This window comes from Lemur catta, chromosome 17, assembly GCF_020740605.2.
Source record: "Lemur catta isolate mLemCat1 chromosome 17, mLemCat1.pri, whole genome shotgun sequence".
Classification (NCBI taxonomy): Eukaryota; Metazoa; Chordata; class Mammalia; order Primates; family Lemuridae; genus Lemur; species Lemur catta.
In genome coordinates, this window is record NC_059144.1 from 44,695,829 (window position 1) to 44,720,223 (window position 24,395).

The window sequence follows — 24,395 nt, forward strand, 5'->3', positions numbered from 1 at the left end:
ACTGTGGTATAACAGTAATTTTGAAAGCACTAGTTTGTAAAGCTTGAGAAACATATCTTCAAAGTTTGATATTTATCAATCAAACAAGTCCCTTCATCATTTATAGAACCAAGGTTGGCGTTTAAGGAAGTAAATAAATATACAGTGATCTCTGCCCTAGGGGCAACAGAAGGCTGCTGCCTCTTCTTAAAGAATTGATTGAAGCTACTTCCTCTTCTTAACAACTTAACATTTCCATATTTGATGGAAAAAAGATGTATGAAAACCATTAAACCGTACAGAATTAGATGCCAAGTAGTAGAGTCAAGTTTGTATGGTGGCTAAATAAGAAAGAGGCAGCAGTAAGGGTTGAAGTATTTTAAGATGTCTTCAGGAAGGAACTAAGACTCTATTGAAAATGCCTTGAATTTTAATTTTCATTCTTTATTGGATTAGGATGACTTAATATTTAAAATCACATTATCAGTGTTCAATGAGCTAGTTCTTTATATTAGCTTATTGAAAGAGCCAACATTTTTTTTTCTTTTTCTCCCATAGTCCATATTCATGAAATTCAAACTAGACAGGTTTTGGCCAATTGCTTAGGCCATGCCATATATGCAGAAAACTGCCATATGGTCTTGGTACTGTGCCAACTGCAAAGAAGTAGATAGGGACATATCTTCCTTGTTTCCTTGCATTCACTGCATAGACTGGGGTAGATAAGAAAAAAATTAACAGTGGTTTTAGCTGAAAATGTGCTTAATTTCTGTGCTGTGTTAAATAATTCTTTAGATGTGAGCAAAACTCAGGCACAAAAGCCAGTGTCGAATTCTTCAGCAGGTGATTCAGAAATAGAAGAAGTGTCATTGTGTCTTGGAATAATTAGGTTCTTTAAAACAAACAAACCAAAACAACCTCTTAGTTTACTATTGATATATGTATGTATCAAAATAAAAGATTTTTTAATGTGTCTGCGTATGATTTTGTCCAAGTTCTTTAAAAAATTTATAGTAATTACATGTATTTAATAGTATGTATATACTTATACACATATATATTAACATATATTTCATTGAAAAGCATTTACTTGGTTCTTGCCTAACTGTGTACACCAATCTCCCCTTATTAATGAAATTCATTTCTAGGTGTGGTTTTTTTTTTTTTTTTTCAGTCTGAGGTGGAGATAATCTTCCTCTTAATAATGGACATTTATTATCAAACCCATACTACTTTCTCTGAAAAACTTCTCTTATGTTCCAAACATTAATTTAGCACAGCCATGCTGCTTTAAAAAAAAATTCTTAACTGAATTTGATTCATCACATTGAGTGGAAGCTGGAGTAATATTTGATCTAGGATTTAAAAAATGAAGGAATCCTTAAAGCCGTTGTGTGTAAGCAATGTAAGAACAGAATCTACAAGAGACATGGAACCATCTACAAGAGACATTCTTGCACCTCTGAGCTGACCCGATAGCTTCTGATGGGAAGTTATTCAGGGACTAGGAGAGGGAATGGGGTTGTGCAGATATTTCTCTTTGAGAGTGGTACCATGAGATATAAGGATTATACTCAGAATAAAAAATCAGCTGTATTAACCTCCTACTTTGCTTTGTGATTAAAAAAAAAAAATTCAGCACATGTTAGCCTAGAGTGATTAGTTCCCTGCCCATATTAATAACAATTAATGGGACACTGAGCATTTTGCTTTTAATTAACTTTACTTAGCAAATGTGAGCAAGAATCCTAATCTCATAAAAAATATATGAGCACAGCCTCATGGAGTATTCTAGGCTCTTAGTGTATTGCACTACTAGGTGCTGGGTTTTCAGAAGCTTTTTGTTTTTGTTTTCACAGGATGTGTGAGACTGGTGAAGGGCTGTTTATCTTTCAGACACGAGATGGGGAGGCCATCTATCAGAAAGTCCACTCTGCTGCCTTGGCCATAGCCGAGCAGCACGAGCGCTTGCTACAGAGCGTGAAAAATTCAATGGTATGTTTGGAATTTCTTCCGTATGTCCCAGTGTATATCAACTGTAGAATGCAATCTGGTAATCTTTGCACTGAAAAATATGGCCAGCGTTATTTGAGCAGATGGTTTACTTCTGTACCCACCAGTGTATTACTTGGATTAAATGCCATCCTGGAATGCTGAGAGTGGCCAATTGGTAACAGCATAACCGTGCATCCTTGTTACCTACTTTGTAACTCAGTTATTGTACGTGTATATATTATAAAATCCATTTGGATATGAATGGACATCTGTAGATACAGAGATGTGGATTATCTACCTAAATGTAGCTACATCAGAAATTATCATTTCAAATGTTGGCAGGGGTCAGAAAGAAAATGAAAATGAGAGAAGAGGGCTGAGGGCTGAGGGCAACTGGAATGAAATGTCAAAAGCCCAAGACAAGACAACTGTTGACATGAGATTGTGGAATCTGTATAGGTAGATCACTTCATTTTTCCAGGGAAGACAAAGATTTGTGTCTGTATATAGCACCTTCCAGTTGGTAATTGTTGTAAATTTAACAAGCAACGCTTTGTGGGCTAAAGAGAACCCGTGTGCAGATGACATGCTACACACAGCCATGTATTTGCTGTGTCTGATTAATAAACCTTCATAGTCATCCATGTATAAAGATGCCACAGACACACAAGAGCACACATAAACATGCCCGCAGAACACCTACTCTTTGCATTGTGTTATGCTAGGGACTATAGATTGCGCAAAGAGTTACGATTCATGCATTTCTTTAGGAAGAGTAAATTCATGAAATCATACATGAATGCACAACAGTTAAAAAATGCAAATTGTGGCTGGGCGCGGTGGCTGACGCCTGTAATCCTAGCCCTCTGGGAGGCCGAGGCGGGTGGATCGCTCGAGGTCAGGAGTTCGAGACCAGCTTGAGCGAGACCCCGTCTCTACTAAAAATAGAAATAAAAATTATCTGGACAACTAAAAATATATATAGAAAAAATTAGCCAGGCATGGTGGCGCATGCCTGTAGTCCCAGCTACTTGGGAGGCTGAGGCAGTAGGATCGCTTAAGCCCAGGATTTGAGGTTGCTGTGAGCTAGGCTGACGCCACGGCACTCACTCTAGCCCAGGCAACAAAGTGAGACTCTGTCTCAAAAAAAAAAAAAAAAAAATGCAAATCGTGAATTATGGCTGCAAACATATACATAGAACTTCACACCTGGGAGGAAATCTACAAAACCAGAAAAATTTGGGTTGGGATGGTAAGATTAGGATAGTTTGAAAATTTATGATTTAAAAACGTGGGGTGGTTGGATATAAAGAGGGGGCAAGCATGCCAGTAAGATGATCTGTCCAAAAGCAGTCCCAGATTGTCCCCAAGTGACTTTATACACAGCGCTCTGGGGTTTTAGAACAGGGGTCAGCAAAGCTTCCTATAAAGGGACAGAGAGTAAATGTTTTGGTCTTTGTGGACTGATATGGTCTCTACTGTAGCTACTTAACTGCCATTGTAGCACAATGGCAGCAATAGGAAATATGTCATCAACTGGGCCATGGCTGTGTTCCAGAAAAGACATTATTAATGGGGCTACTGAAATTCAAATTTCATATAATTTTCACAATCATCAAATATTACTCATCTTTTGATTTTTTTCCAAGCCATTTAAAAATATAATAAACATTTTGTTGTTGTTGTTTTTGCTTTATTGGTCATGCAAAAGCAGGCAGGAGACTGGATTTGGCCCTCAGACCAGAGTTTAAAGAGCAAGCACTCCCTGAGAGCTGGGGCTGACTTCAGCATTCATAGAAAACTAGAGCTGGACTTGTAGACACGGGCACAATTTCAGAGGTGGCAACAATTCAGCCTGCCGAGGCCTGGGCTGAATGAAGGGGTTATAATGGATAATTTTACATGCCAACCTGACTGGGACACGCAGTGCCCAGGTATTTGGTTAAACAGCATTCTGGGTGTATCTGTGAGGGTGCTTCTGAATGGCAGTAACATTTCGGTCAGTAGGATGAGTAAAGCAAATTGCCCCTTGTAACATGAGTGGACCTCATCCAATCTATTGGAGACAAAAGGCAGGGTAAGAGGGAATTAGCTGTCTCTGCTTGATTGTCTTGAGCTGGGACATTGTCTCCTCCTGCCTTTGAATCTGAACTAGGACTCATCACCATCAGCTCTCAGGCTTTCAGGATCCAGATTTTGGGACTTCTCAGCCTCCATAATTGCATGGGCCAATTCCTTATAGTCTCTCTCTCTCTCTCTCTCTCTCTCTTTTTCTCTCTGTCTGTCTGTGTGTGTGTGTATATATATATATTTATATGTATTCTGTTCGTTCTGTTTCTGGAAAACCTTGACTAATGTAATACAGGAGTAGACACAGATAAAGCAGAGATGAAGGTCAATGCCGTCAGACTGTGTTTAAGATCACTGCCCACAAAACCAGGCCTAGTTCCAACCCAACTCTGACCCATGCCAGCTTTGGGGAAGAGAGCAAGGTTCTGGTGTCCCTGAGCTCCAATTTTCTCCTTTCTAAAATGGGGACAGTAATAGTGTTTATCTTAAAGTCTTCTTGTAAGGCTTAAGTGAGGTATGCTCATGACACGTTCAACACAGAGCCCATCGTGTAATAAGTTACAGGGAAATGTAGCTGTTATTACTGTTATTAATAGCTGAGCCATCATTAGTATTGCTATTAATAGCTGAGCAGACTGGTTGGTCAGATTGATCCTAGCAATGGCTGATGAAAATGGCTGCAGCAGATGATTTATCCAGAAACAACTATATCCATTTCATCTGCACCTCATCCTTCTCTCTCTCTCTCTCTCTCTCTCTCTCTCTCTTGCTCTTGCTCTTGCTCTTTCTCTCTCTCTTTCTCAGGGTGACTAAATAGAACAAATCTAAAAACAAGATTGAGAAGGAGTGGGAAATGATATAATTTGATAGTTTTTAGAGAATCAGAAATTAGAAACTACTATAAGAAACTATAAGATATAGTTATTTTTATCTAATACTATTTCCTTATTTCCAGAGGAAGCCATACATCATTGAAAAATTGCAAACAACACAGCTAAACAAAAAGAACAAAGTCAATCACTGCTACTCCTGCTGCACCTATCCCTGACTTTGGAGTGTGTAGCTTTCCAGCATTTTAACTATGTATACAGAGACAATAGAATGATATCGAACACATGGCTTGTAACTAGCTTTTTTGCAAAAAACGTATCTACATTAAAAATCATCTACAACATCATATTTCATGGTTATATCATATTATACGTATGTTCCATGGATTTTTAAATCTATGCTTTGGCTCCATGCTCAATCTGTATGCATCAATGAGTAGTTGTTCAGGTTAAATTTTTAAAAATTGATGAATCAAAGGCTGTGAAGGCTTTTGAGGATTTGATTTTCTTTCCAAGTAGTCTTCCAAGATCCAGTCTTGGTATCCACTTCCCCGTATTCTTACCGATTCTGGATATTGCGATAGAGAGAGATCAATGAATGGATGCAGGTGGGGGAGAGCTGTGAAGTAGAATTCAAATCACTTAAAACTTACAGAGCAACATGTCATTGCATTAGTGTTGTGTAGCTATCCCATTAGATGCCTTTAAGCACCTAAAGTTTCACCAAGATTACCTTATTTGTAAAGCCATCAATTCGCATAAATTGTTTTGTGCTTGAAAGGCACATGCATATGTTTTTCCATTTACAACCTCGTTAGTTTCACTAAAAATTAATCAGGAATATGAGTACCTCATTCAGATCATCCATTTGAAAATTTAACTAGAAAATAATGTCGCTTGTTCTTAATTTGCTGTATGTTTAGCAGGTTCTGTAAAATGAATGTGATTTTAAAGCAGCAGCATCCTGTTCTAGGTGGAAATGAGTAATCTTTGAAATGGGATCTGAATCTCAAGGAGTTAATGTGGGGATTGTGAAAAGCTTAAATGTACTCAATGTACTTCAGTCAATCCCTGATTAGGAGATAGCATGCTAAAATAAAACAAATGAAGACAGTATGACTGGCCCATCCTGCCTGGGTTATTCTGATTTTTCTGGTAATAGAGAATAGATGGATCCACACAGATCTGGGTAGATTCTCCACGAGGAATTGCCTGTATGCTGCCGCTGGCTTGCTTCTCTGAGATGGCCGTGGTGCTACTGGAGAAAGATGGTGACAATCACCTCCAGCCTAGCCTCGTTATTAGGAAGAACTGACTCACTGCTAACTGCCACGATAGTGAAACTCCCAGGAGTGCACCTGCAGACACAGTACTGCACTGTGAAATCTGTGCCAGTCTGAAGTGACAGCCCTGAGTGGACTGATTTGCATCTGTCTTGTGACCCTGAATCCTAAAACTCACAATGAGGAGGTGTGTGGGTCAGATGATAGTAATGAAAGTTGCTGTAGGCTGAATAATGGCTCCCTGGAGATGTCTAAGCTCTAATCTGAGGAACCTGTGACTGTTACCTCATATGGCAAAAGGCACTTTGCAGAGGTGATGAAGTCAAGGATCTTGAGATGGGGAGATTCCCCTGGACTGTCCAGGCTGGTTGAGTGTAGCCACGGGGTCTTCATAAGAGGGAAAGAGGAGGACTCAGAGTCAGACAGAGGCAATGTGATGATGGGAGCAGAGGGACGGAGACAGATGAAATGACGCCACGTGGCTGGCCTTGAAGGCGGAGGGAGGGGCCGCGAGCCAAAGGCTGTAGGTGGTCATTAGAAGTTAGAAAAGGCAAGAAAACAGATTTTGCCCTGGAACTTTCAGAAGGAGCCAGCCCTGTTGACACCTTGACTTTAGCCCAGTGAAACTGATTTTGGACTTCTGGCCTCCAGAACTGTAAGACAATAAATTCGTGTTGTTTTAAGTCACACATTTGTGGTAATTTGTTTCAACAGCCATTGAAAACAGAAACAATAATAATATCAATAATGATAAATTAACAATGTATTGTGTCTCTACTCTGTAACAGATGATATTTTAAATATTTTTTGTGTATGTACTTTCTACCTCACAAAAACTCTTGCATTAAAGACCCAAAGCCACCGGTTCAGGAGTGGTGGGGCTCAGATTTGGAACAGGTGTGCTGGGCTAACCCGCACCTTACACTGTATCTCCAAATCAAGCCCCTGGACATGTTTTCTTTATCCTGCAACAGATTAGCTCACTGCTGTTCTAAAAACTCCAAATTACTGGCCACCATGTAAAAATTAAGAGGTGTCACATAAAGCTCAGATCACTGTATTATCCTGAAAAGTGAAAAGATCTGGAAATACTGATCTCACATCCCCAAATGGCAATGATTAGATATGCCCACATGTCTGCACTCTTCAGTCCTCTGCAGTCCCTGAAGCTACCCATGGCTGCACTTGTCAAGTGGCCCCTCTGCGGGGACTGGCTAGCCATGCTGTGGCCAATTGACGTCTACATGTGTTAATTTTCTATTGCTGTGTAACAAAGTACCACACACTGTGCACCATTGAAACAACACTCACTTATTGTCTCAGAGTTTCTGTGGGTCAGGAGTTTGGACATGGCTTAGCTGGGTCCTCTGCTTCAGTTTCTCAGACGGCTGTCGTGCAGGTGTCGGTTGGGGCTGCCGTCTCATCTCAAGGTAAGACCAGGGAAGGATCCACTTCCAGGCCCGCATAGTTATTGGTGGAATTTAGCCACTGGGGGTTGTAGGATTGAGGGTTTCCATCTCTTGCTGGCTGTTGGGTGGAGGCTACCTTCAGCTCCTGGCCACATGGGGCTCTGCAACATGGCCACGTATTTCATCCAAGCCACCATCTCCTTGGAGGGTGGAGGCCATGATCCTCCATATCATAATCATGGAAGTAGCATCCCCTCATCTTGTCATATTCTACTGGCTAAAAGCAAGGCACATGCCCTGCCCACAGGCGAGGGGAGGGGACCACACACGGGCACACTCACATCACAAGGAGGAGATCATGGGGCCACCTTTGTGTGTGTCCCCTACACCATGCAAACTTCTGGAAGAATATTTATTTAGTGCTTTGATTTTTACCTTTTAAATGTTTTTCCCATTTTGTGCTGTTTGCTAATAATACCATTTATGTATTGAACATCTGCTATATGCCAGGCTCTTTAGCAATAATAGCTGCTACCATCTATGAGGCCTCCTATAATATGCCAGACACTCTACTTGCTTTTTCTCCAGTCATCACAATAACTCTGTGAGGTAGATTCATTCATTTATGTTTGCTCATTTGTTCATTCAAACTTGTTTATTGAGCACCTACCATGTTCGGTTACATGCTGCATGATACAGTGGTAAATAAACACTCGAGGCCCGTGCTCCCATGGGCTTACAATGGAAGGGAACATTTTACTCATGACCCCTGACCTGGAAGGAATCCCTGTCCCTATCGTAGAGATGAAGAAAGTGATGCTGAGAGTGGTGAAGTCACTTGCCTGAAGCTACAGAGCTCATTACTGCTGGAGCCAGGAATGCAGGGTGGCTTCATCTAGTTCCTAATTCCCCACCTATGGCTGCAAAGCCTCACTCCTTTGAAGGGTTTTGAAGCTCTTATGTCCCCACTGAGCACAGTCTTAGCATTTTCAAATTACCCTTATTATCAGAGCACTTTTTAGAAACATCTGGCAACTTACATCTTTAAAGAAAATCACTGTTAAAAGAAACCCCATTCCTTTAGTAGTTTTTCTCCAAATACCAATCTTAGAATTCCTCCTCCACCTCCCACTTTTTAAATTCCATGTATTATTATTCTTCACTCTGAGGGGGTGTTCGAAGAAGGAGGGGTGGGCCCGGAGTATTAGGGAAGGACGACTGCTGAATGGAGGGGACGGGGTGGCAGGAACGTGTGTGCTCCCAGCTGCCAGCTGCCTCGCTGGAGAAGCTCGGAGACTGCAGACGCTGGGTACTCCCTTGAGCAGCTCGCTATTTTTGCCGCCTTTGAGATCAGTGTCTATGACGAAGTCTAATTTTGGAACAAGGAGTGGCACCGTGTGGGATGTTCCTCATTCCACGACGGGGCCTGTCATTTTTAGAATTTCCTTCAAGGCGAGAGCCTCAAGGTGAAGAATGCCTGCATTTTAGCAGGCTTCCTCAGGGGTCTGGCATAGGGCTCCCCTGAGGGTGACGTTCCGGCCCCCAGGATGACATCGTCCGTGCTCTGGAGCCCTGACTACACTAGGTTTGGGAGTTCAGTCTAAACTGTTCCTTGGCACCTCTTTTTGTTTGGTTAATGGATTGATTTACTTCCAAACTAGGTTTTGCAAATACAATTTGCTAATGATTTGTAAAATTCAAGTGGCGTTCTTCCACAATTTTTGAAACCAAATTAATTTATATTCAACCTAATTTTAAAAGCAATATGCTACACAATTTTTCTTAGATATAGAGGGCATGAAAATATCATAGAATCAATTTTATTACTGTTCAGACACTGAAATAGACCTTTGCATGTTACAGTTCTATATATGTAAATGCTCCTCTCAGAATTCAACCTCCTCACTCTCCCCCCCCCACAAAAAATCTATTTGTACTTCTTCTTCTATTTATGGGCTCTGGTTAATTGGGTTAACTTATGGATTTTTTTAAATGTACCACTTAAAGCAATTATCAGCTTTTCCCCCTTCTGAATTGAGTCCTTTTTATATCTTGGCTTATTAATTATCCTTCAAAAACCCTACATACTACTTGCAAAATAATATAGTAGATCTTATGAAGAACATACGATAAGGCAGAAATTTTTTTTTTTAATCTTTAAAGGAGCTTAAAATTTAGATGAGGAGTTCTGATGTATACTCCTCCTGCAATCGTATAGTTCTGTGGGTTTAATTTACTGGGATCTCTTTAGAGGGCAATTTGTTCTTACTTATCAAAATAAAATTCACACAGCTTTTTATCCAGCGATAGTACTTCTAAGAATTTACTCTAAAGATATACTAGCAGAAGCCAGAATGCTGTGCACACAAATGTCCATGGGGGAGTCATTCCTCTCCTATTATATTCTCCTTTTTAACAGATATTTGCTGAGCCCTGCTGTCCACTGGGCAGTGTGGGAGATGCTGGGGAAATGGCTCTGAAGAAGGCGAAGTTCCTATGCTTGGGGGGCTTATTTACAATAACAGAAATAACTAAAAAGAGGTCAAGTGGCCACCAAAAGGGGACTGATTATGGCACCTAATATGATAGGAATTATATTGGGCAGCTATCTAGAAATAGAAAAGCCGTGTATGGTAATGATTACACGAAAGGAATCATATGCAGTCATGTCAAAGGTGTGTAAAGTAAATGAATGAATATGAGGCAGAACAAAAGGCAGATTCTGACACTCACACATCCTTTTAAAAGCACAGAAAATTAACTTCTGGCAGGATACAAAGGTACATGTTAATGCTGGCTCTCTTTGGGGATCAAGACTATGGTTTAAGAGTCTAGAAAAGGACTTTTATATATCCCTTTATGTCTTTCTCTTCCATTTAATTTTTTTAAACCATGGCTACATACTTACATTTATGGAAACAGAAACAGTGGGTGAATTTCTTGCATATGGCGGATTGAACTGATTCGACTGGTAAGAGGGAGGGAAGGTTCTCCCACTAGCACTGCATTCAACTACAGGAAAAAAGATAATGATATTTTAAAAACACGTGGTCGAGAGTTAAAGCTTGATAGGGACATTTTCAGGGCTATAAATAGAGTCTCTGTCAAGGGTCAAGAGCAATCTTCTTAAAGAAGGTTATACCCAGGCTGAGTTTCAGCATGAACAAGGGTTGGCTACACGCTGCCTCCGCTGCTGAGGGTGGTGACGTGTCTGACACTCACTGAGAACTTACGGTGTGTCAGGCCTGATTCCAACCACTAGACTCGTATTAACATTGAATCTTCAACGTGCCGTATTGACAGGCACAATCATCTCCTTCTTACGGCCGAGGAGTTTGCAGGGTAGGTGCACAGCTAGGAAGTGATGGAGTCAAGACTTAAACCCGGGTGACTGCTGGCTCCAGTGCCCACATTTGGGCCACTGTGCTGTACTTACTCAGCTGAAGTTAAACCAACTAAACTAAGTTACAAAGCATGCAGCATGAATTCTTTAGAAACAAACAAACAAACAAAAGCTAAATGGGATTAACCTACCTTTAATAATAGACATTTAAAACGTACTAAACTGTTCATTCAGACGGGATAGATACAGATGACACTCAGCCTCCTTGCTTAAACTTGCCATGACTTTGTTCAATAAATCCCATTCTCTGAGCGCTTCCTTTCCAGTCTCTCATAAAACATAGTAACTTGCGGTGGGCAGTGGTGTGTTTGAATAGTACATTTACCTGATTATTAAATAAATGCTGCCTTACCTTATAACTCCCTCCCCAGAGCTGTGAGCACCTGTCACCGTGCCATGGCTGTTGTTTAGCTCCTGGTTGTGCCTCTACAGAAAGGGGAAACACACCGAGTGTTGCTAACAGGTTGTAGCTTTGTTTATAAACTCTAAAACTAAAGTTACTGTTTGAGATGGGGGCTCCACATGTAGGCAGCGCACTGAAAGCCGACGGTGGCCAGGCCAGGCCATGAACTGTCCCCCACTTGGGGGCCTTCACTTGAGCGCAGAGGACCACAGCTGCACCCCGTAGACCACAGGTACGGTGGTGAGTAATGCAGTGTCCCCATGTCAATCACGGCGAAGAAGACGGAGATAGGAATGGGGATGAGGATTGAGAGATGAATGAAATCAATTCAAGGCGGTTTCTCATCTGTTTTGAGAAGCTAGGAAATAAGTGATGTATTCATGTCCACCAGGGGCTGGCAACATTTTCCAGGAAGAGCCAGAAGGTAAATGGTTCAGGCTCCATGGGACATGGAAGGTCTCTGCTACTGCTCCTCCTCCCTCTGTTTTCTCCTCCTTCACTTCTCCTCCTCCTCTTCTTTTTTACTTGAAACATGTAAAAACCATTCTTCCTTTCCGATTTGGCCTGCAGGCTGTGGTTAGTTCCCTGAGCCTGCCCTAGACCCTGGTGGCATTAGATACAAGTGTACTTATTTTACCCGTCCAAGCCATGCACGTGTGTTTGGCGTCTTGTCACCAAAGCAGCTGCTTCCACTGAGTGGGAGCCTGGTGTCCAAAGGGTTAATCTGACCCTAGGGGGTTTTGCCTTTTGCAGTTACTTTGAATGCTGACCTCTGAGTGAGCAGCAGCTCCACTGGAGGCTGGGAAGCCTCTGGAAGGCAGGAACGACAAGGCCCCATCGGTTTGTAATAAGCTCAGGGTCTGGCACAGGGCTTACAGGTTTGTTGAATGAACAACATAGGGATTGAATAAATTATTTTATGAGCATAGAGAAAAAAGAAAAATTAAACCAGAATACCAATGCCCCAAACAAGGCTCAGGTTCCAAGCAAGTCTGCTTTAAAAGGCCATGGAAAACTCAGTCCCAGAGGATATCTATTTTAATGTACAGGTCGGGGAGAGGGTTTCCTTAGTAAGGAGGTATAAAAAGTTACCAGAGGCAAAGGGAGCAATGATTTTGTTTTATGCATGTGGCTGAGAATTCAGATGGCTGTGAATAAATTGATGCAAATCACTTTCATTCCCCATGAAAATAACCGTTTGAGTGCATCTGGTGCTCAGCAAAATGCTGCACTTGGAAATTTGGCCTCAAACGGTTGATTTCGCTAACAGTCTGCTTTGTCAAAGCTGTAAGCCACAATGGAGGCATTGTTTTAGCCAGAGTTCTGCTCACCAATAGTGTCTTTGCTGCATTTTTTTTTTCCTTAGCGGAAGAACAATCTTTCTCTCCTAGCCACTTCTGCTTGGATATTGTAACGCGGAAGAAGTAAGCCGCTGCTTGCTCTATTTCCTTGACAGTTCCATAATATTGTGTGATATCTTGGTAACATTTTGATGGTAGGAATACCTATCACTTTTCCTCCAAATGTCAGAACAACAGAGAGGAGCTGGAGAAAGTAAAGACAGCTCTTTGGGTGGTTTCTGCCAAACATCTGTCAGAGCTGGAATCAGAGTTAGGCAGCCCATGAGGACGGGTTTCAACACAAAGTCTGGAAAGACCGCGTGTTTGGCAGATAGTTAATTTGCACTTGAAAGAAGGCCCCTGGGCCAGTGGGGGTCCAAGGCTCTTGTAAATGTTCTAATATCCTGTTCCTCAAGCTGGTGAGGACATTTCCATCTCCTTGCAGCCTAGATGTTTGGCCAGTTGCCATTTCCCTACACTTTGGAAAACAATAGATTTGAGTCCATCCTTTAGGGTCTTCATAACATTCTCAGTACTTTCTGTGAGAGATATATAGGGCTGTATTACCCACTGTAGTTCTGGAGTAACCAGGTCTTAAATCTTGGCTGGGCACCTTTTCCAGCCCAGAGTCCCTGGGCTTGTTATATCCTTGGCATTTATCCCCCTCTATCAGGTGGGGGTTACATTAGATCATACCTTCTTGCCAGGTGAGATAAAGCACGTGATTCCTTGGCACAGTGCCTGGTACCTACTGAATGCAGAAGTAACTTGAACTGTTATTGTTATTGACTTGTAGTGAGAGGGTAAACTGGCAAGGGGAAGGCAGATGATAGATGATTCTCATTCACACTAATGAGTCATTTATTTGTTCAATCAGTTCATGCATCAACTTCAATCTTCCAATCTCTTTTTACTAAGTGCCTACTACCTACCAGGGATCATGGCAGGCACTAGGTGTGGCCATATGCACAAAATCTTCTCTGCTCCCAGGAGGGAGAGCTCTGCTCAGAGGAGGGTCTGCTCTCTTTTGTAGAGGAAAGGGCACCACCGTGGAGGCAGATGGTGCCATGACCAAAGCTGGGCTTTCGGCTCGCTCTCTGGCCATACACCCTAAAATCCTGGGGAGTAGAGGACCTGCATTTTATTTGTTTTTAAGTTTCCAGCCGCCAGCACAGTGTGTGGCTTATAAATGGTGCCAGAATATATAAATGGATGAAATGAGTGAATGAATGAAACAAAGATCACTGAATGCAGAATTCATTGAAAGGGGTGAGGGAAAGGGCAGAGGTTTTTAGGTAGCGAGCTTGCAAGCAGAAAACCCAGTTAGGAGGCTTCATCTAATTGAGGGATAATTAGAGTTGGATCGAGCAGTTCCATCTGGCTCTTTGCTGAGAGTCTGCATGCTTTATTTTGTACAATTTTCACAACTATCCTTAGAGATTGGGACTGGTTTTTTTTTTCAATCTTATTTAATTTATTTTTACATAAACACATGTATGTAGAATTTAACTAACTATAAAATTATGATCGTATAGATGATGATGAGTGCTATGTTTTTTCTTTTTATTATTTGTTTGTATGCATCTCTTTTAAAACCCCTCCTCTCTATTAGTAATTCCTAAACCTTGTTAAGAAGTTCGTATGTATCTTCCAAGTTTTCCTGTGTACCCACATAGTCCTACACAGATATCTATGTCTACATGCACACACAGACACACACACAGATAGATACAGAAGATGAGTGTTCTGGGGCCATTATTTATTTTACAAAATTGTGATTGTATCACATATTTAAAAACTACTTAGTTTTTTCATTTAACAGTGGATATTCCATGGAAATAGTTCCAAGTCACGTCGTCTAAGTCTAATTCAGGGGTTGGCCTGCAGCCCAGGGTCAAAATCTAGCCTGTGACTGTTTTTGTAAGTAAAATTTTATTGGGACACAGTCACACCCCCGCCATTCACTTATGTGTCATCATGGCTGTTTGCACAGTGAAACGGCAGCATTGAGCGGTTGGTGATGGGGACTGTATGTCCTGCAAAGCCATTTGCTGTCTGGCTCGAAACAGAAAAGTTTGCCAACCTTGGTCTTAATCATTCCTTTTAACGGCTGCACGGTATTTATGATATAAGATAATTCATTGAACCTATCTATTGAGATATCAGGTTTTTTGCCATTAATAAATAATACTACAGTAAACATTCTTGTATACATGTTCTTATATACTGTTAACCTTGTTTAACTGACCTTCTAAATTTATTTAATAGTTAATTGCATTTTCCAAACTCAGGAGTAGGATTGTTGAATCAAAGGGTATAAGTATTTAATAAAATGTAAATAGGTGTTGCTATATTGCCTTCTGAAATACTGGAGTGTCTTGCATTTCATTGGTAATATTAGTGGGTCCATTTCATAGAGGCAGAAACTGAGGCTGAGGGGCTCAGATTTTAGTAAGTGGAGAGTCGGGAAGGGAGCGCGAAGCCCTGGGCTTATCCTCAGTGGGAACTGAAAAGAAGAACAGACTTGGGAGACTAGTCAGGGGTAGAAAGCAGACAGAGCCTCTAGGGCCTGCTGTGTGTTTGTGGTGTGGGTAGCGGTGACAGGGCGAGGGGAAGGACGAGGAAGACGCAGTGGACCTCCAGCCTCCGTGTGCGGCACAGTTGCTTGCCAGACTTGTTAAGCCACTGATTTCTGCGCTCCACCTCCACTGTTTTTAGCAGGTCTGGACTGGGGCCTTGGAATATGCATTTCTAATAGGTGCTCAGGTTGCTTGAGCCAGGGGACACACTTTGAGAACCACTGCTCTAAAGTGAATCTGAGGATCTGGCCCCTTGATTCTAAAAAAGAAAAAAAAAAATGATGTATGCTCTCAAGAAGTGTGACTGCCCCAAGAAAAGAGAAGGAATAGAATGGGAGCTAAAGAGCATAGCATGAACTTTGTGCTTTGCTGCTCTTTATGCATAAAAATCCACAGTAAGACATAACCAATCACTCAGTGAACATACCATTGTGCTGAGAACAGAATTGCCAATTCAGGCATAATTTTCTCCTTGTCTAATCAAAGTGGACATTAACCAGTCTTTACATGTGTATCAGCTGTATGTGTTCATGGGGTTTCGTGTGTTTGGGGAAGCAAGAACAAGTTGTCAGTTCAGTTCTCTCAGTGGACAAAACTAGATCCTTTGAAGAAAGCATTCTTCTTGTGGGAGTGTAGCTAAGCCAGCAGGTGAGGAAGGACTGGGCATGAGAGCTGTCCTGCGAGTCTCTGAAGAATGACTTACTCTTCCCATCAACCACGTGGTGGCCCCACAATGATTACAAAACTTAATAACATCTGCATCTGTGTTCCAGAGGAATCGGTTACTGCCACTTAGTGTAGCGATTAGCATTTTAAGCAGTTTGTATTGATTAAATGAACCTGCTTTTTCAAGTGAAAAGAGCCCGAAAGAATGCAGCCAAAGTATTTATCTCAATAAATTATGCCCTGCACCAAACCATATAAGATGAATTTGTGCAGACTTTATGAGGGTACTTTATAAACCTCACACATTTAGATTTGGCAAACAGATTGCACACTACACAAACACCTGCTTGATTTTTAAAGTCTTTTTTTAGAAAATTATTGTCTAAGACTATTGTTCTCTCTTAAGGAAGGCCATTTGGTCTGGATTTTGTAGAAATAAATCTAACATTTTAAGATTCAGTTAAAAACATATTTACTATTCATGAGATATTTGGAATACTTCTTTCTAGAGACTTGAAATTATGTTCGGTTTCTTTGAGGACTCTTTCTAGTCTTCTTTGGACTTCCCCTGGTTTTCATTTTCTAGTGTCATTTGGAGAAAACCAAAGGGGTTAGAGCTGGAGCTAGGGGGAGGACCTAGAATACCACAGTGTATGAAGTAGGAGGGTATTTCCTCTTTACAAACCTGTCCTTGCAAGAGTGGTATACTTACCTATCCCTCAGTGCCTTATTCATAGTTAAAAAGTTCTTTAAACTAGTGAGTGGAATAGTATGCACATAAGCAAGGAAGCCATGATTTGTTTCGAGATGCATTAATTTCAAAACAAAGTTTTTAGAATAAAGGGTCCTATCTGCACATGCTATAAAATGCAAATAGTGCAAAAGAATATACACTGTAAAATGTCTCTCCCATGCTCAGTCATCCCAGACCTCCAATTTACATTCTAAGAATCACACACTTTACCAGATTCTTTTGTATCCTTCCAGAATACAGATTGCATAATAGATATAAAACATATTCATTCTACAAATAAATAATAAATGTTTTGTGTAAGCCTCTGTTCTAGGAATCAGGAGTACAGCAGAGAATGAAAAACAGTCTTTGTCCCCAAGGTGTTTAGTGTATTGTTGTAGGGGGAGATAGCCCATCAACAATGAACATATAAATATTTATCAAGAGTTGATGAATGCTGTGAAGAAGACATCAGTGTAAGGCAGGAGAGATGATCAGGGATGGTCACTCTGGTAAAGCACTGAGAGCTGAGGCAAGTGAGAAGGGAGGCTTAAAAATTTCTAAGGACGATTTGTTGCGGGGAAAGTGTACCTCACGTGCAAAGGCCCTGGGGCAGTCTGTGCTTTGCATGTTCTTGTGCATGGAGGCTGATGATTTTGGAGCAGATAAAATGAGGAGAAGAGCATAGCAGGTGAGGTCTAGGAGTAACTGTGATCCAAGTCCTAGCTGACTTTGTAGCCATGGAAAGGACTGTGGATTTTTCTTAGGATGAGTTGGGAAGTTATTGGAGAGTTTTGAAAAAGAGGTGAGATATACTGACTTTGCTGTTGAAGTGAGCACTCTGGAAGCTGTTTGGAAAAGACAGAGTGATTAGGGCAAGGGTATAAGAAAGGTGACAGGTTAAGGGCTGTTGCAGTTACCCAGGCATCCAGGCGAGCAATGGTGACGGGGACCAGGATCTTGGTGACGGGAGTGAGGAAAAGTGGTGGAATCTGCATATATTCTGAAGATTGGACCAACAGGATCTGCTGATGGATGAGAAGTCTTACAGAATACAAAGAGAGGAGACAGGCAGTCTCAAGGTTGTTGCTGTTATCTTGGTTTTTGTTTTTCAACCAGAGCAAGGAGTATAGAATGGAGGAAACATCTACCTGGAGGGGGATGAGGTTAGGGGAAGTGGAGCATGAGAAGAGTTGAGGTTTGCCCCTGTTAAATGGGAGATGCCTGCTAGTCATCTGCGTGGAAGTGGGACGTGCGCTGTTAAATACACAACTCTGAGGTTTAGGGGAGAGATTGGGGTTACAGATTTACGTTTGGGAATCATCAGATTGTGTGACAAGCTTTCCCCATGAGCCTGTTTAATAGTTGCCTTCCTTTGCTTTTAAATCATTTTATATCACGTCACAAAAGTTTACCTTTTCTCTTTTTAATGGCTATAGATTAGTCTGTTGCACAATAACGTGAAGGTAAGACTTCTTTGTTTAAGAATAAAGTGAAATTACCAACTCATCTGCTTTTCTGATATAGCAACAATGTAAGTAATTTTTGAGTCAGTCTAAAATCCATTTGACATGCAAATTAAAATTGAATTCTCATATTCATTTACAACTGGTTATCAGAATAGTGGTTAATATAGTGGGTCCCAGAATGAAAATTGTGGGCAGCAGGAAAAAAAACAATGTTATAAAGGAGATTGGGTCAGAATTTAATTTCACTATCTCATTTGATAAATAAAAAAACGGTTAAGGAAATTGAGAAAATAAAGTATGGAACAGCCAAAAGGTAGACTGCAATGCAGACATTAAAATGATGCTATAGAAGAAGGTAGTATTTAGGAATGTTAGGATACGTTCATAATATATTAAACTTAAAAAAGAGGATGGTATGATAGTATATACACTGTCATCCTGTTTGTTAAATATACATTATGTGTGCACATTTTAAAAAAGACTGAAAGAAAATATATGAATATGTTAACAGTGCTTTTTATTTCTTTGTTTCTGTTTTTTCTGGGTAATGGGTATAGGACTGATTTAAAGTCTACTTTATATATTTTTCTATATTTTCCTGAATGTAATAAAAATATAGCAATAGTAAAAAAGAATTCAATTTATTACAAGTCTTAAAAAATGGGTAATTAATATCACAAAAAATGTGGACCCCTCCCCTCTTTTTGGTGCCAGGCAAAATACTACCAGACCCAAAGACAGAGCTGTCTTGGAAAATGGAAACTTCCTGCAAGGGTGGGGGCCGAATTTGAGGGCTTAGAGCTGCTTTGGTTTTTCCTGTTCCTACAGTTGTTCCCTGCCTACAGGAATACCTGAACTCATACTTGTTCATTGAATTCAGTGTGTACCAACTGGGATTAGGTGATTAAATGTGTTCTCTAAACACATTTACTTATTTGATTCTATGTGTGGCTTTTTTGTTGTTGCCTAAAAACTTTTTAAGGCTTCTACCTTCAAGCCAGCAAGTCCAGTATCAAATATTTCGATTTAAAAAGAAAATGTGAAATATTCCTATTATGACCTTGTTCAAAAATTCTTGCTAAAGACAGTGTCATGATATAGAGCTAATTATAAATATTGGTAACATTTATAGAACCCCACAATGAATTATGCATGGTCTAAGAATTAGCTGCAAAGTAGGAACTATTTTCTCCCTTTTTACTGATGAGATATTAAGGACTAAGAGAGATTAAATAACTAGCCTAGGATCAGGCACTTCTTAGTGGCAGCTTCTAGACTTTAAACCAGATTTTTTTGACTTCCAAGTCTGAGATTTCACCCAAGCAGGAAACTTTTCGCCAGAATGATTGATCTAAAGGTGATAAACAACATAAGACAATGGTGCTCAAAGTGTGGTTCCTGGATCAGTAAGTTCAAAACCATCTGGGAGCTTGTTAAGAATGTAGATTCCCGGGCCCCAGCTCAGAACCTCTGAGTTGGGGCCAGTAATCTGCATTTTAATGAGACATCCAGGTGATACTTCAGCTCGCACTTGGAGAGTGGAACGGCTGATCCAGGTCCAGAGAGCATAGATAGACCAGATTTTCAAATGTTACTATATTTTCACAGGGGAATAAGAAGGCAGAACCTGAAGGCGGTAGTTCAGAAAGCCAACTGGTGAATGTCAGCGAGTGTGGAGTGTAGTTTAAATGAGACAGCTGAGTTTAGAGCAGACTAATAGGTATGCAGATGCTGGCTTCTCTTGCGACGTCGTTTTTACTCTTTCTCTCTTGGACTGAGGTGTCCCTTTCTGACTCAACTTTGCCCACATTTTGTGCCTAAAATATCCATAGAAAATTAGTTGCTTTATATATATTTTCTTAAGCTGAGGACATTATTGGAATTGGAAGTTGCTCTGGTTGAGAATGTATTCTCACATGGATGTGGTTTCTGACTCACAGCTGAATCTTCTTGTCAAAATGGTGTCCTTGTTTAGCCGCTTCAGGGCCCATTGAAAGAAAAACCGTGATAAGATTTGCATATGCAAAGTTGTTATTGGCAGAGACCCCGCTTGAGTTACTTGAAGGAGCAACCTGATGGAAGCTTAAGCGTCTGATGAGGACGGAATTAGTCTTGAGGTACCGAACTGTCTGCCATTGTGATGATTTGTGCTGGTTCCTGAATGAATCCAGACTGATGTCACAAAGACAGCATATGGTACTCATGATTGACTGTAGCAGCAAACAATTACATCCTGTCGTGCTGTTCAATTTCTCAAAACACAATGCTCTGCTGTAAAAACAGTTGGATTCCAGAGAAGGACAATATGGTGCAGTGTTGAGGCCCAGACCTGCCGCTGCTCTGCGATTCTGGTCTCAGACTCACAAAAGAACTGCACTAGCAACAAGTGCGGGTCAGCCAAACCAAATGAGGAAAACAGAAACCAAAAATTCATGTGGCAGGTGTGCGAGACAGTTGTTTTTCTTTTCTTACTGGCAAGTTATGCATAGTGGTCCAGTCGTTAGAATTTCTTTCTCTCCCAAGAGGGTTGATAGGATGTTCTCCCCATTATGAGGGAAGGACCTTGGCAATGAGCCCTTCCTTCACTGTGAGTATTGGGAAGTTTTATGCTTTAGCCAGTTGTTACTCAGGTCCCAATTTAAATGGTCCTTCCCCAGGGACTGCTTGACCAGAAGTAACCACCCACTAGCTCATCATATCATGCTTTTTAAATAACCTACATAGCACTTACTAATATCTGATTTTATTTATTTATTTATTTATTTATTTATTTATTTATTTATTTGAGACAGAGTCTCTCTCTGTTGCCTGGGCTAGAGTTCTATGGTGTCAGCCTAGCTCACAGCAACCTCAAACTCCTGGGCTTAAGCAATCCTTCTGCCTCAGCCTCCCGAGTAGCTGGGACTACAGGCATGTGCCACCATGCCCGGCTAATATTTCTCTATATATTTTTAGCTGTCCATATAATTTCTTTCTATTTTTAGTAGAGACGGGGTCTCGCTCTTGCTCAGGCTGGTGTCAAACTCCTGAGCTCAAACAATCCGCCCGCCTTGGCCTCCCAGAGTGCTAGGATTACAGGCGTGAGCCACCGTGCCCCGCCTGATTTTATTTTTTTGATGACAGCTTTATTGACATAGGAACATACCACACATCCATTACCATTTGTATGCACCCTTTTCAACTGTACAATTTAATGGCTTACTTTATTCAGAGTTGTGAAACCATCACCACAATTGATTTCAGAAGATTTTCTTCACCCCAAAAAGAAACACCATCTCCTTTAGACGTCACCTGCCAGGCCTGGGCAACCCCTGACCTACTTTCTCTCTCTAGGGATTTGCTTTTCTAGACATTATATAGCAATGGAATGTCTTAGTCCATTTTGTACTGCTATAACAGAAGACCACAGACCGGATAATTTAGAATGAACAGAAATTTATTTCTCACAGTCTGGAAGCTGGGAAGTTCCAGATCAAGGTGCTGGCATCCTGGGAGAGGATTCTTGCTGTGTCATAACACGGTGGAAGGCATCGCATGGCAGAAGAGCAGAGACAGAAGAGGGAGCAAACCCACCCCTGCAGTAACGAACCCACCCCGAGATAACGGCATTGTCCACCTAAACACCTCTGAAAGGTCCCACCTCTCAGTACAGTCACAATGGCAGTTAAACTTCAACATGAGTTTTGGAGGGGACATTCAAACCACAGCATGAAATAATACAATATGTGGTCCTTTATGACTAGCCTCCTTCACCTAGCATAATATTTTCAGGTTCATATGTGTTACAGCATGGATCAGAGCTTCATTCTTTTTTAATGTCAATCTGCTTTTTTATTATTTTTTGTACAGTTTTATCATCTGTCTCATAGTTCAATGAGAAAAGAGACCGTCAAGCCCAACAACTCCCATGAAGCAGAACTTAAATAAGAACATGGTTCTTTTACTCTATGGTCAACTTCTCTTCCTCAGCAGAATCATGCTTTTTTTGTTTTTGCATTCAAAACCCAATCAGTTACGTAAGTTGATCAATTTCTTTGAGTATTTCATGCCACCGGGCAGCATGAGGACTCACTTAGGCTGAGTTAGGAAGAGACCCACATGCATTCCTGCTGTTTAGGGGAAGAGCTCGAGTGTTGAAGTACAAGAAGACGTTTGTTTGACTTTCACAAAGCCTTGTCTTTCTTCTCTGGTGGGACCTTGAGCTAACACTGCTAACAGAATGAATAAATGGATAGGGCTACGCTCCCTGCTGTCGAACTGTGCTAAATGGTTGTGCCTATGCACCTAGGCGGATCTTTCCCAGAGGCTGTCGTGCTTGTCACCTGAATGGCACAGTGGAGTGAAGTAGATCCTTATACCACATACATCCCCCACGGCCAGCCACAGCCCTGGTAATTTAACCCAGACCTAGAGTTTCAGCACGAATTCAGCCATGGGTTAACAGTGCTTCCAACTTGCTGGGTTGATTAGGACTTATTTCTAAAAAACTATTTCCTGCTACTTGGGCAAAAGCTGGGTTCATTAATTCATTCATCCATCATGCATTTTTTAAGCCTCTGGAGGCTCTAGCTAGGTGCTGGGGATACGGAAATAAAAGATACAATTCCTGCTTTCCAGGAGTTCATGGTCTACGACAGGCGGCAGGCTAGTTTAGTGCCAACCACAAAACAGTGAAATGCTTGGATAGCAGGTAGGAGCACCTGATCCCGTTAAGGGAGAGGAGGCGATTCCTGAGCTGACTCTTGAAGTGAAGGTAGGCGTGAACCAGGTGAGAAATGGGGAGAGCCTTTGGGCTTATGAGCAATTGTACAATGGAATTCCACAGGTAGTTGGAAATGGCCGGACCGAGCAGTGTGGTTTAGACTGTGGTGAGATGTGAGGCTGGAGGGTTAGCAAGATCTGAGCCCCCCATTGTAAGAAGTTTAGCCATTATAGAGACGTAGTTTCTTGGCTGGTTAACTCAGGAGACCAGGCTGGGTGGTCCCCATAATTCTTTCAACTCTAATGTTCCATGATTCTATTACATTTTCCTGACACAGGAAACAAAATGGATGATTCATGATTTTTTGTTGTTATTTTTTTTATAAGCTCAAGGACATATATTTAGTAGGGTATACAGGGTCAGTAGTGTGGGTCAGGTGTGGTGTACAGTTGGTTCCACTATAACACCATTTCTATATTGCCCCTGGGCTCAGGTGTATATGATGAATTGGGGAAAGATTCATTACAACGTTGAGGTTGTGCTGGCTCATAAGCAATTTTTCTTAGGCAAGGGGGGGTCCAGATTGGCAGGAGTAGGATTGTAACCTTAAGCTGGAAAGGAAAAAGCCCTTAATAAAGTACGGCACAGGCAGGCCCTCTTCCAGCTACAGTTTAAGACGACAGGAGATGTGCACAGGTGCCCAGGGCCCCTCCCCCCGGGATGCGCCCCGCCCTGTGCAGTCTTCCTCAGCTCCTGCTCCTATGGCTCACGGCCAGCAGTGCTCACCTCTGTTACCTGGACTTCCTCGAGCCAGCATTTCCAACCAAGTGCTTTTCTGCACTTTTTATAACCCTAGTAAACCTCCAGCCTCGCTGGGCTGCCTAAGTGAGGCTGTCCCCTCAAGCAACAGCGACTCTGGTCGTAAGTGGGCATGCACTTTGAACTGTCTTCCCATTGCCTGACTTTCCCCACAACTTTGTGAATGGGAGATTTTTCGAGAATGTCTATGCCACCTTGTAACAGAAATCCCCATACTTTACAATTCTATGGTTTGGGGTAATTTTTAATTTTAATTTTTATGTTAAAGTATAATGTTTATTTTTTAAAAATTAAGCTCTATGAAAATATATAGCATTTTTTTTTAAAAAAAGAAAAAGACTATAATTCTTCTCCCCATGTACAGGAAGTCCTTACTGAATTTGCCAATAGGTTTTTGGAAACTGTGTCTTTAAGTAAAACCAAATATAACATAACCAATTTGACCACAGGCTAATTGATATATGCAAGAGTTAAGTTCCTATAGCGTATTTCTGGTCACAAAAACATCACCAAACTTCTAAATAAAGACCCAAAACACTCCCAAGATTAAACATTGAAATAAATGTGAGCTATAGGCACATTTAAGAAAGATTAATAAAAGCAAGATAATGATTTATCCAATTATTCCAGTTCAGGGTCTTGGTGGCAAGAGCCTATACCGGAAGCTCAGGACACCAGCCCCAGGCAGGACACCGTCCCGTCCCAGGGTTAACTC

The 24,395-nt window shown here is 41.3% G+C and overlaps 1 protein-coding gene across 2 annotated transcripts in view; it reads left to right on the forward strand.

The window, feature by feature from the left end:
• The window catches only part of DOK5 (docking protein 5), a 138,232-nt gene that overhangs the window by 105,032 nt on the left and 8,805 nt on the right, over window positions 1-24,395 (forward strand). For both annotated transcript variants that reach the window (XM_045528397.1, XM_045528398.1), the window contains exon 6: window positions 1,839-1,974. In XM_045528397.1, coding sequence (XP_045384353.1) covers window positions 1,839-1,974 — 136 coding nt within the window. The remainder of the gene's footprint in view (window positions 1-1,838; window positions 1,975-24,395) is intronic.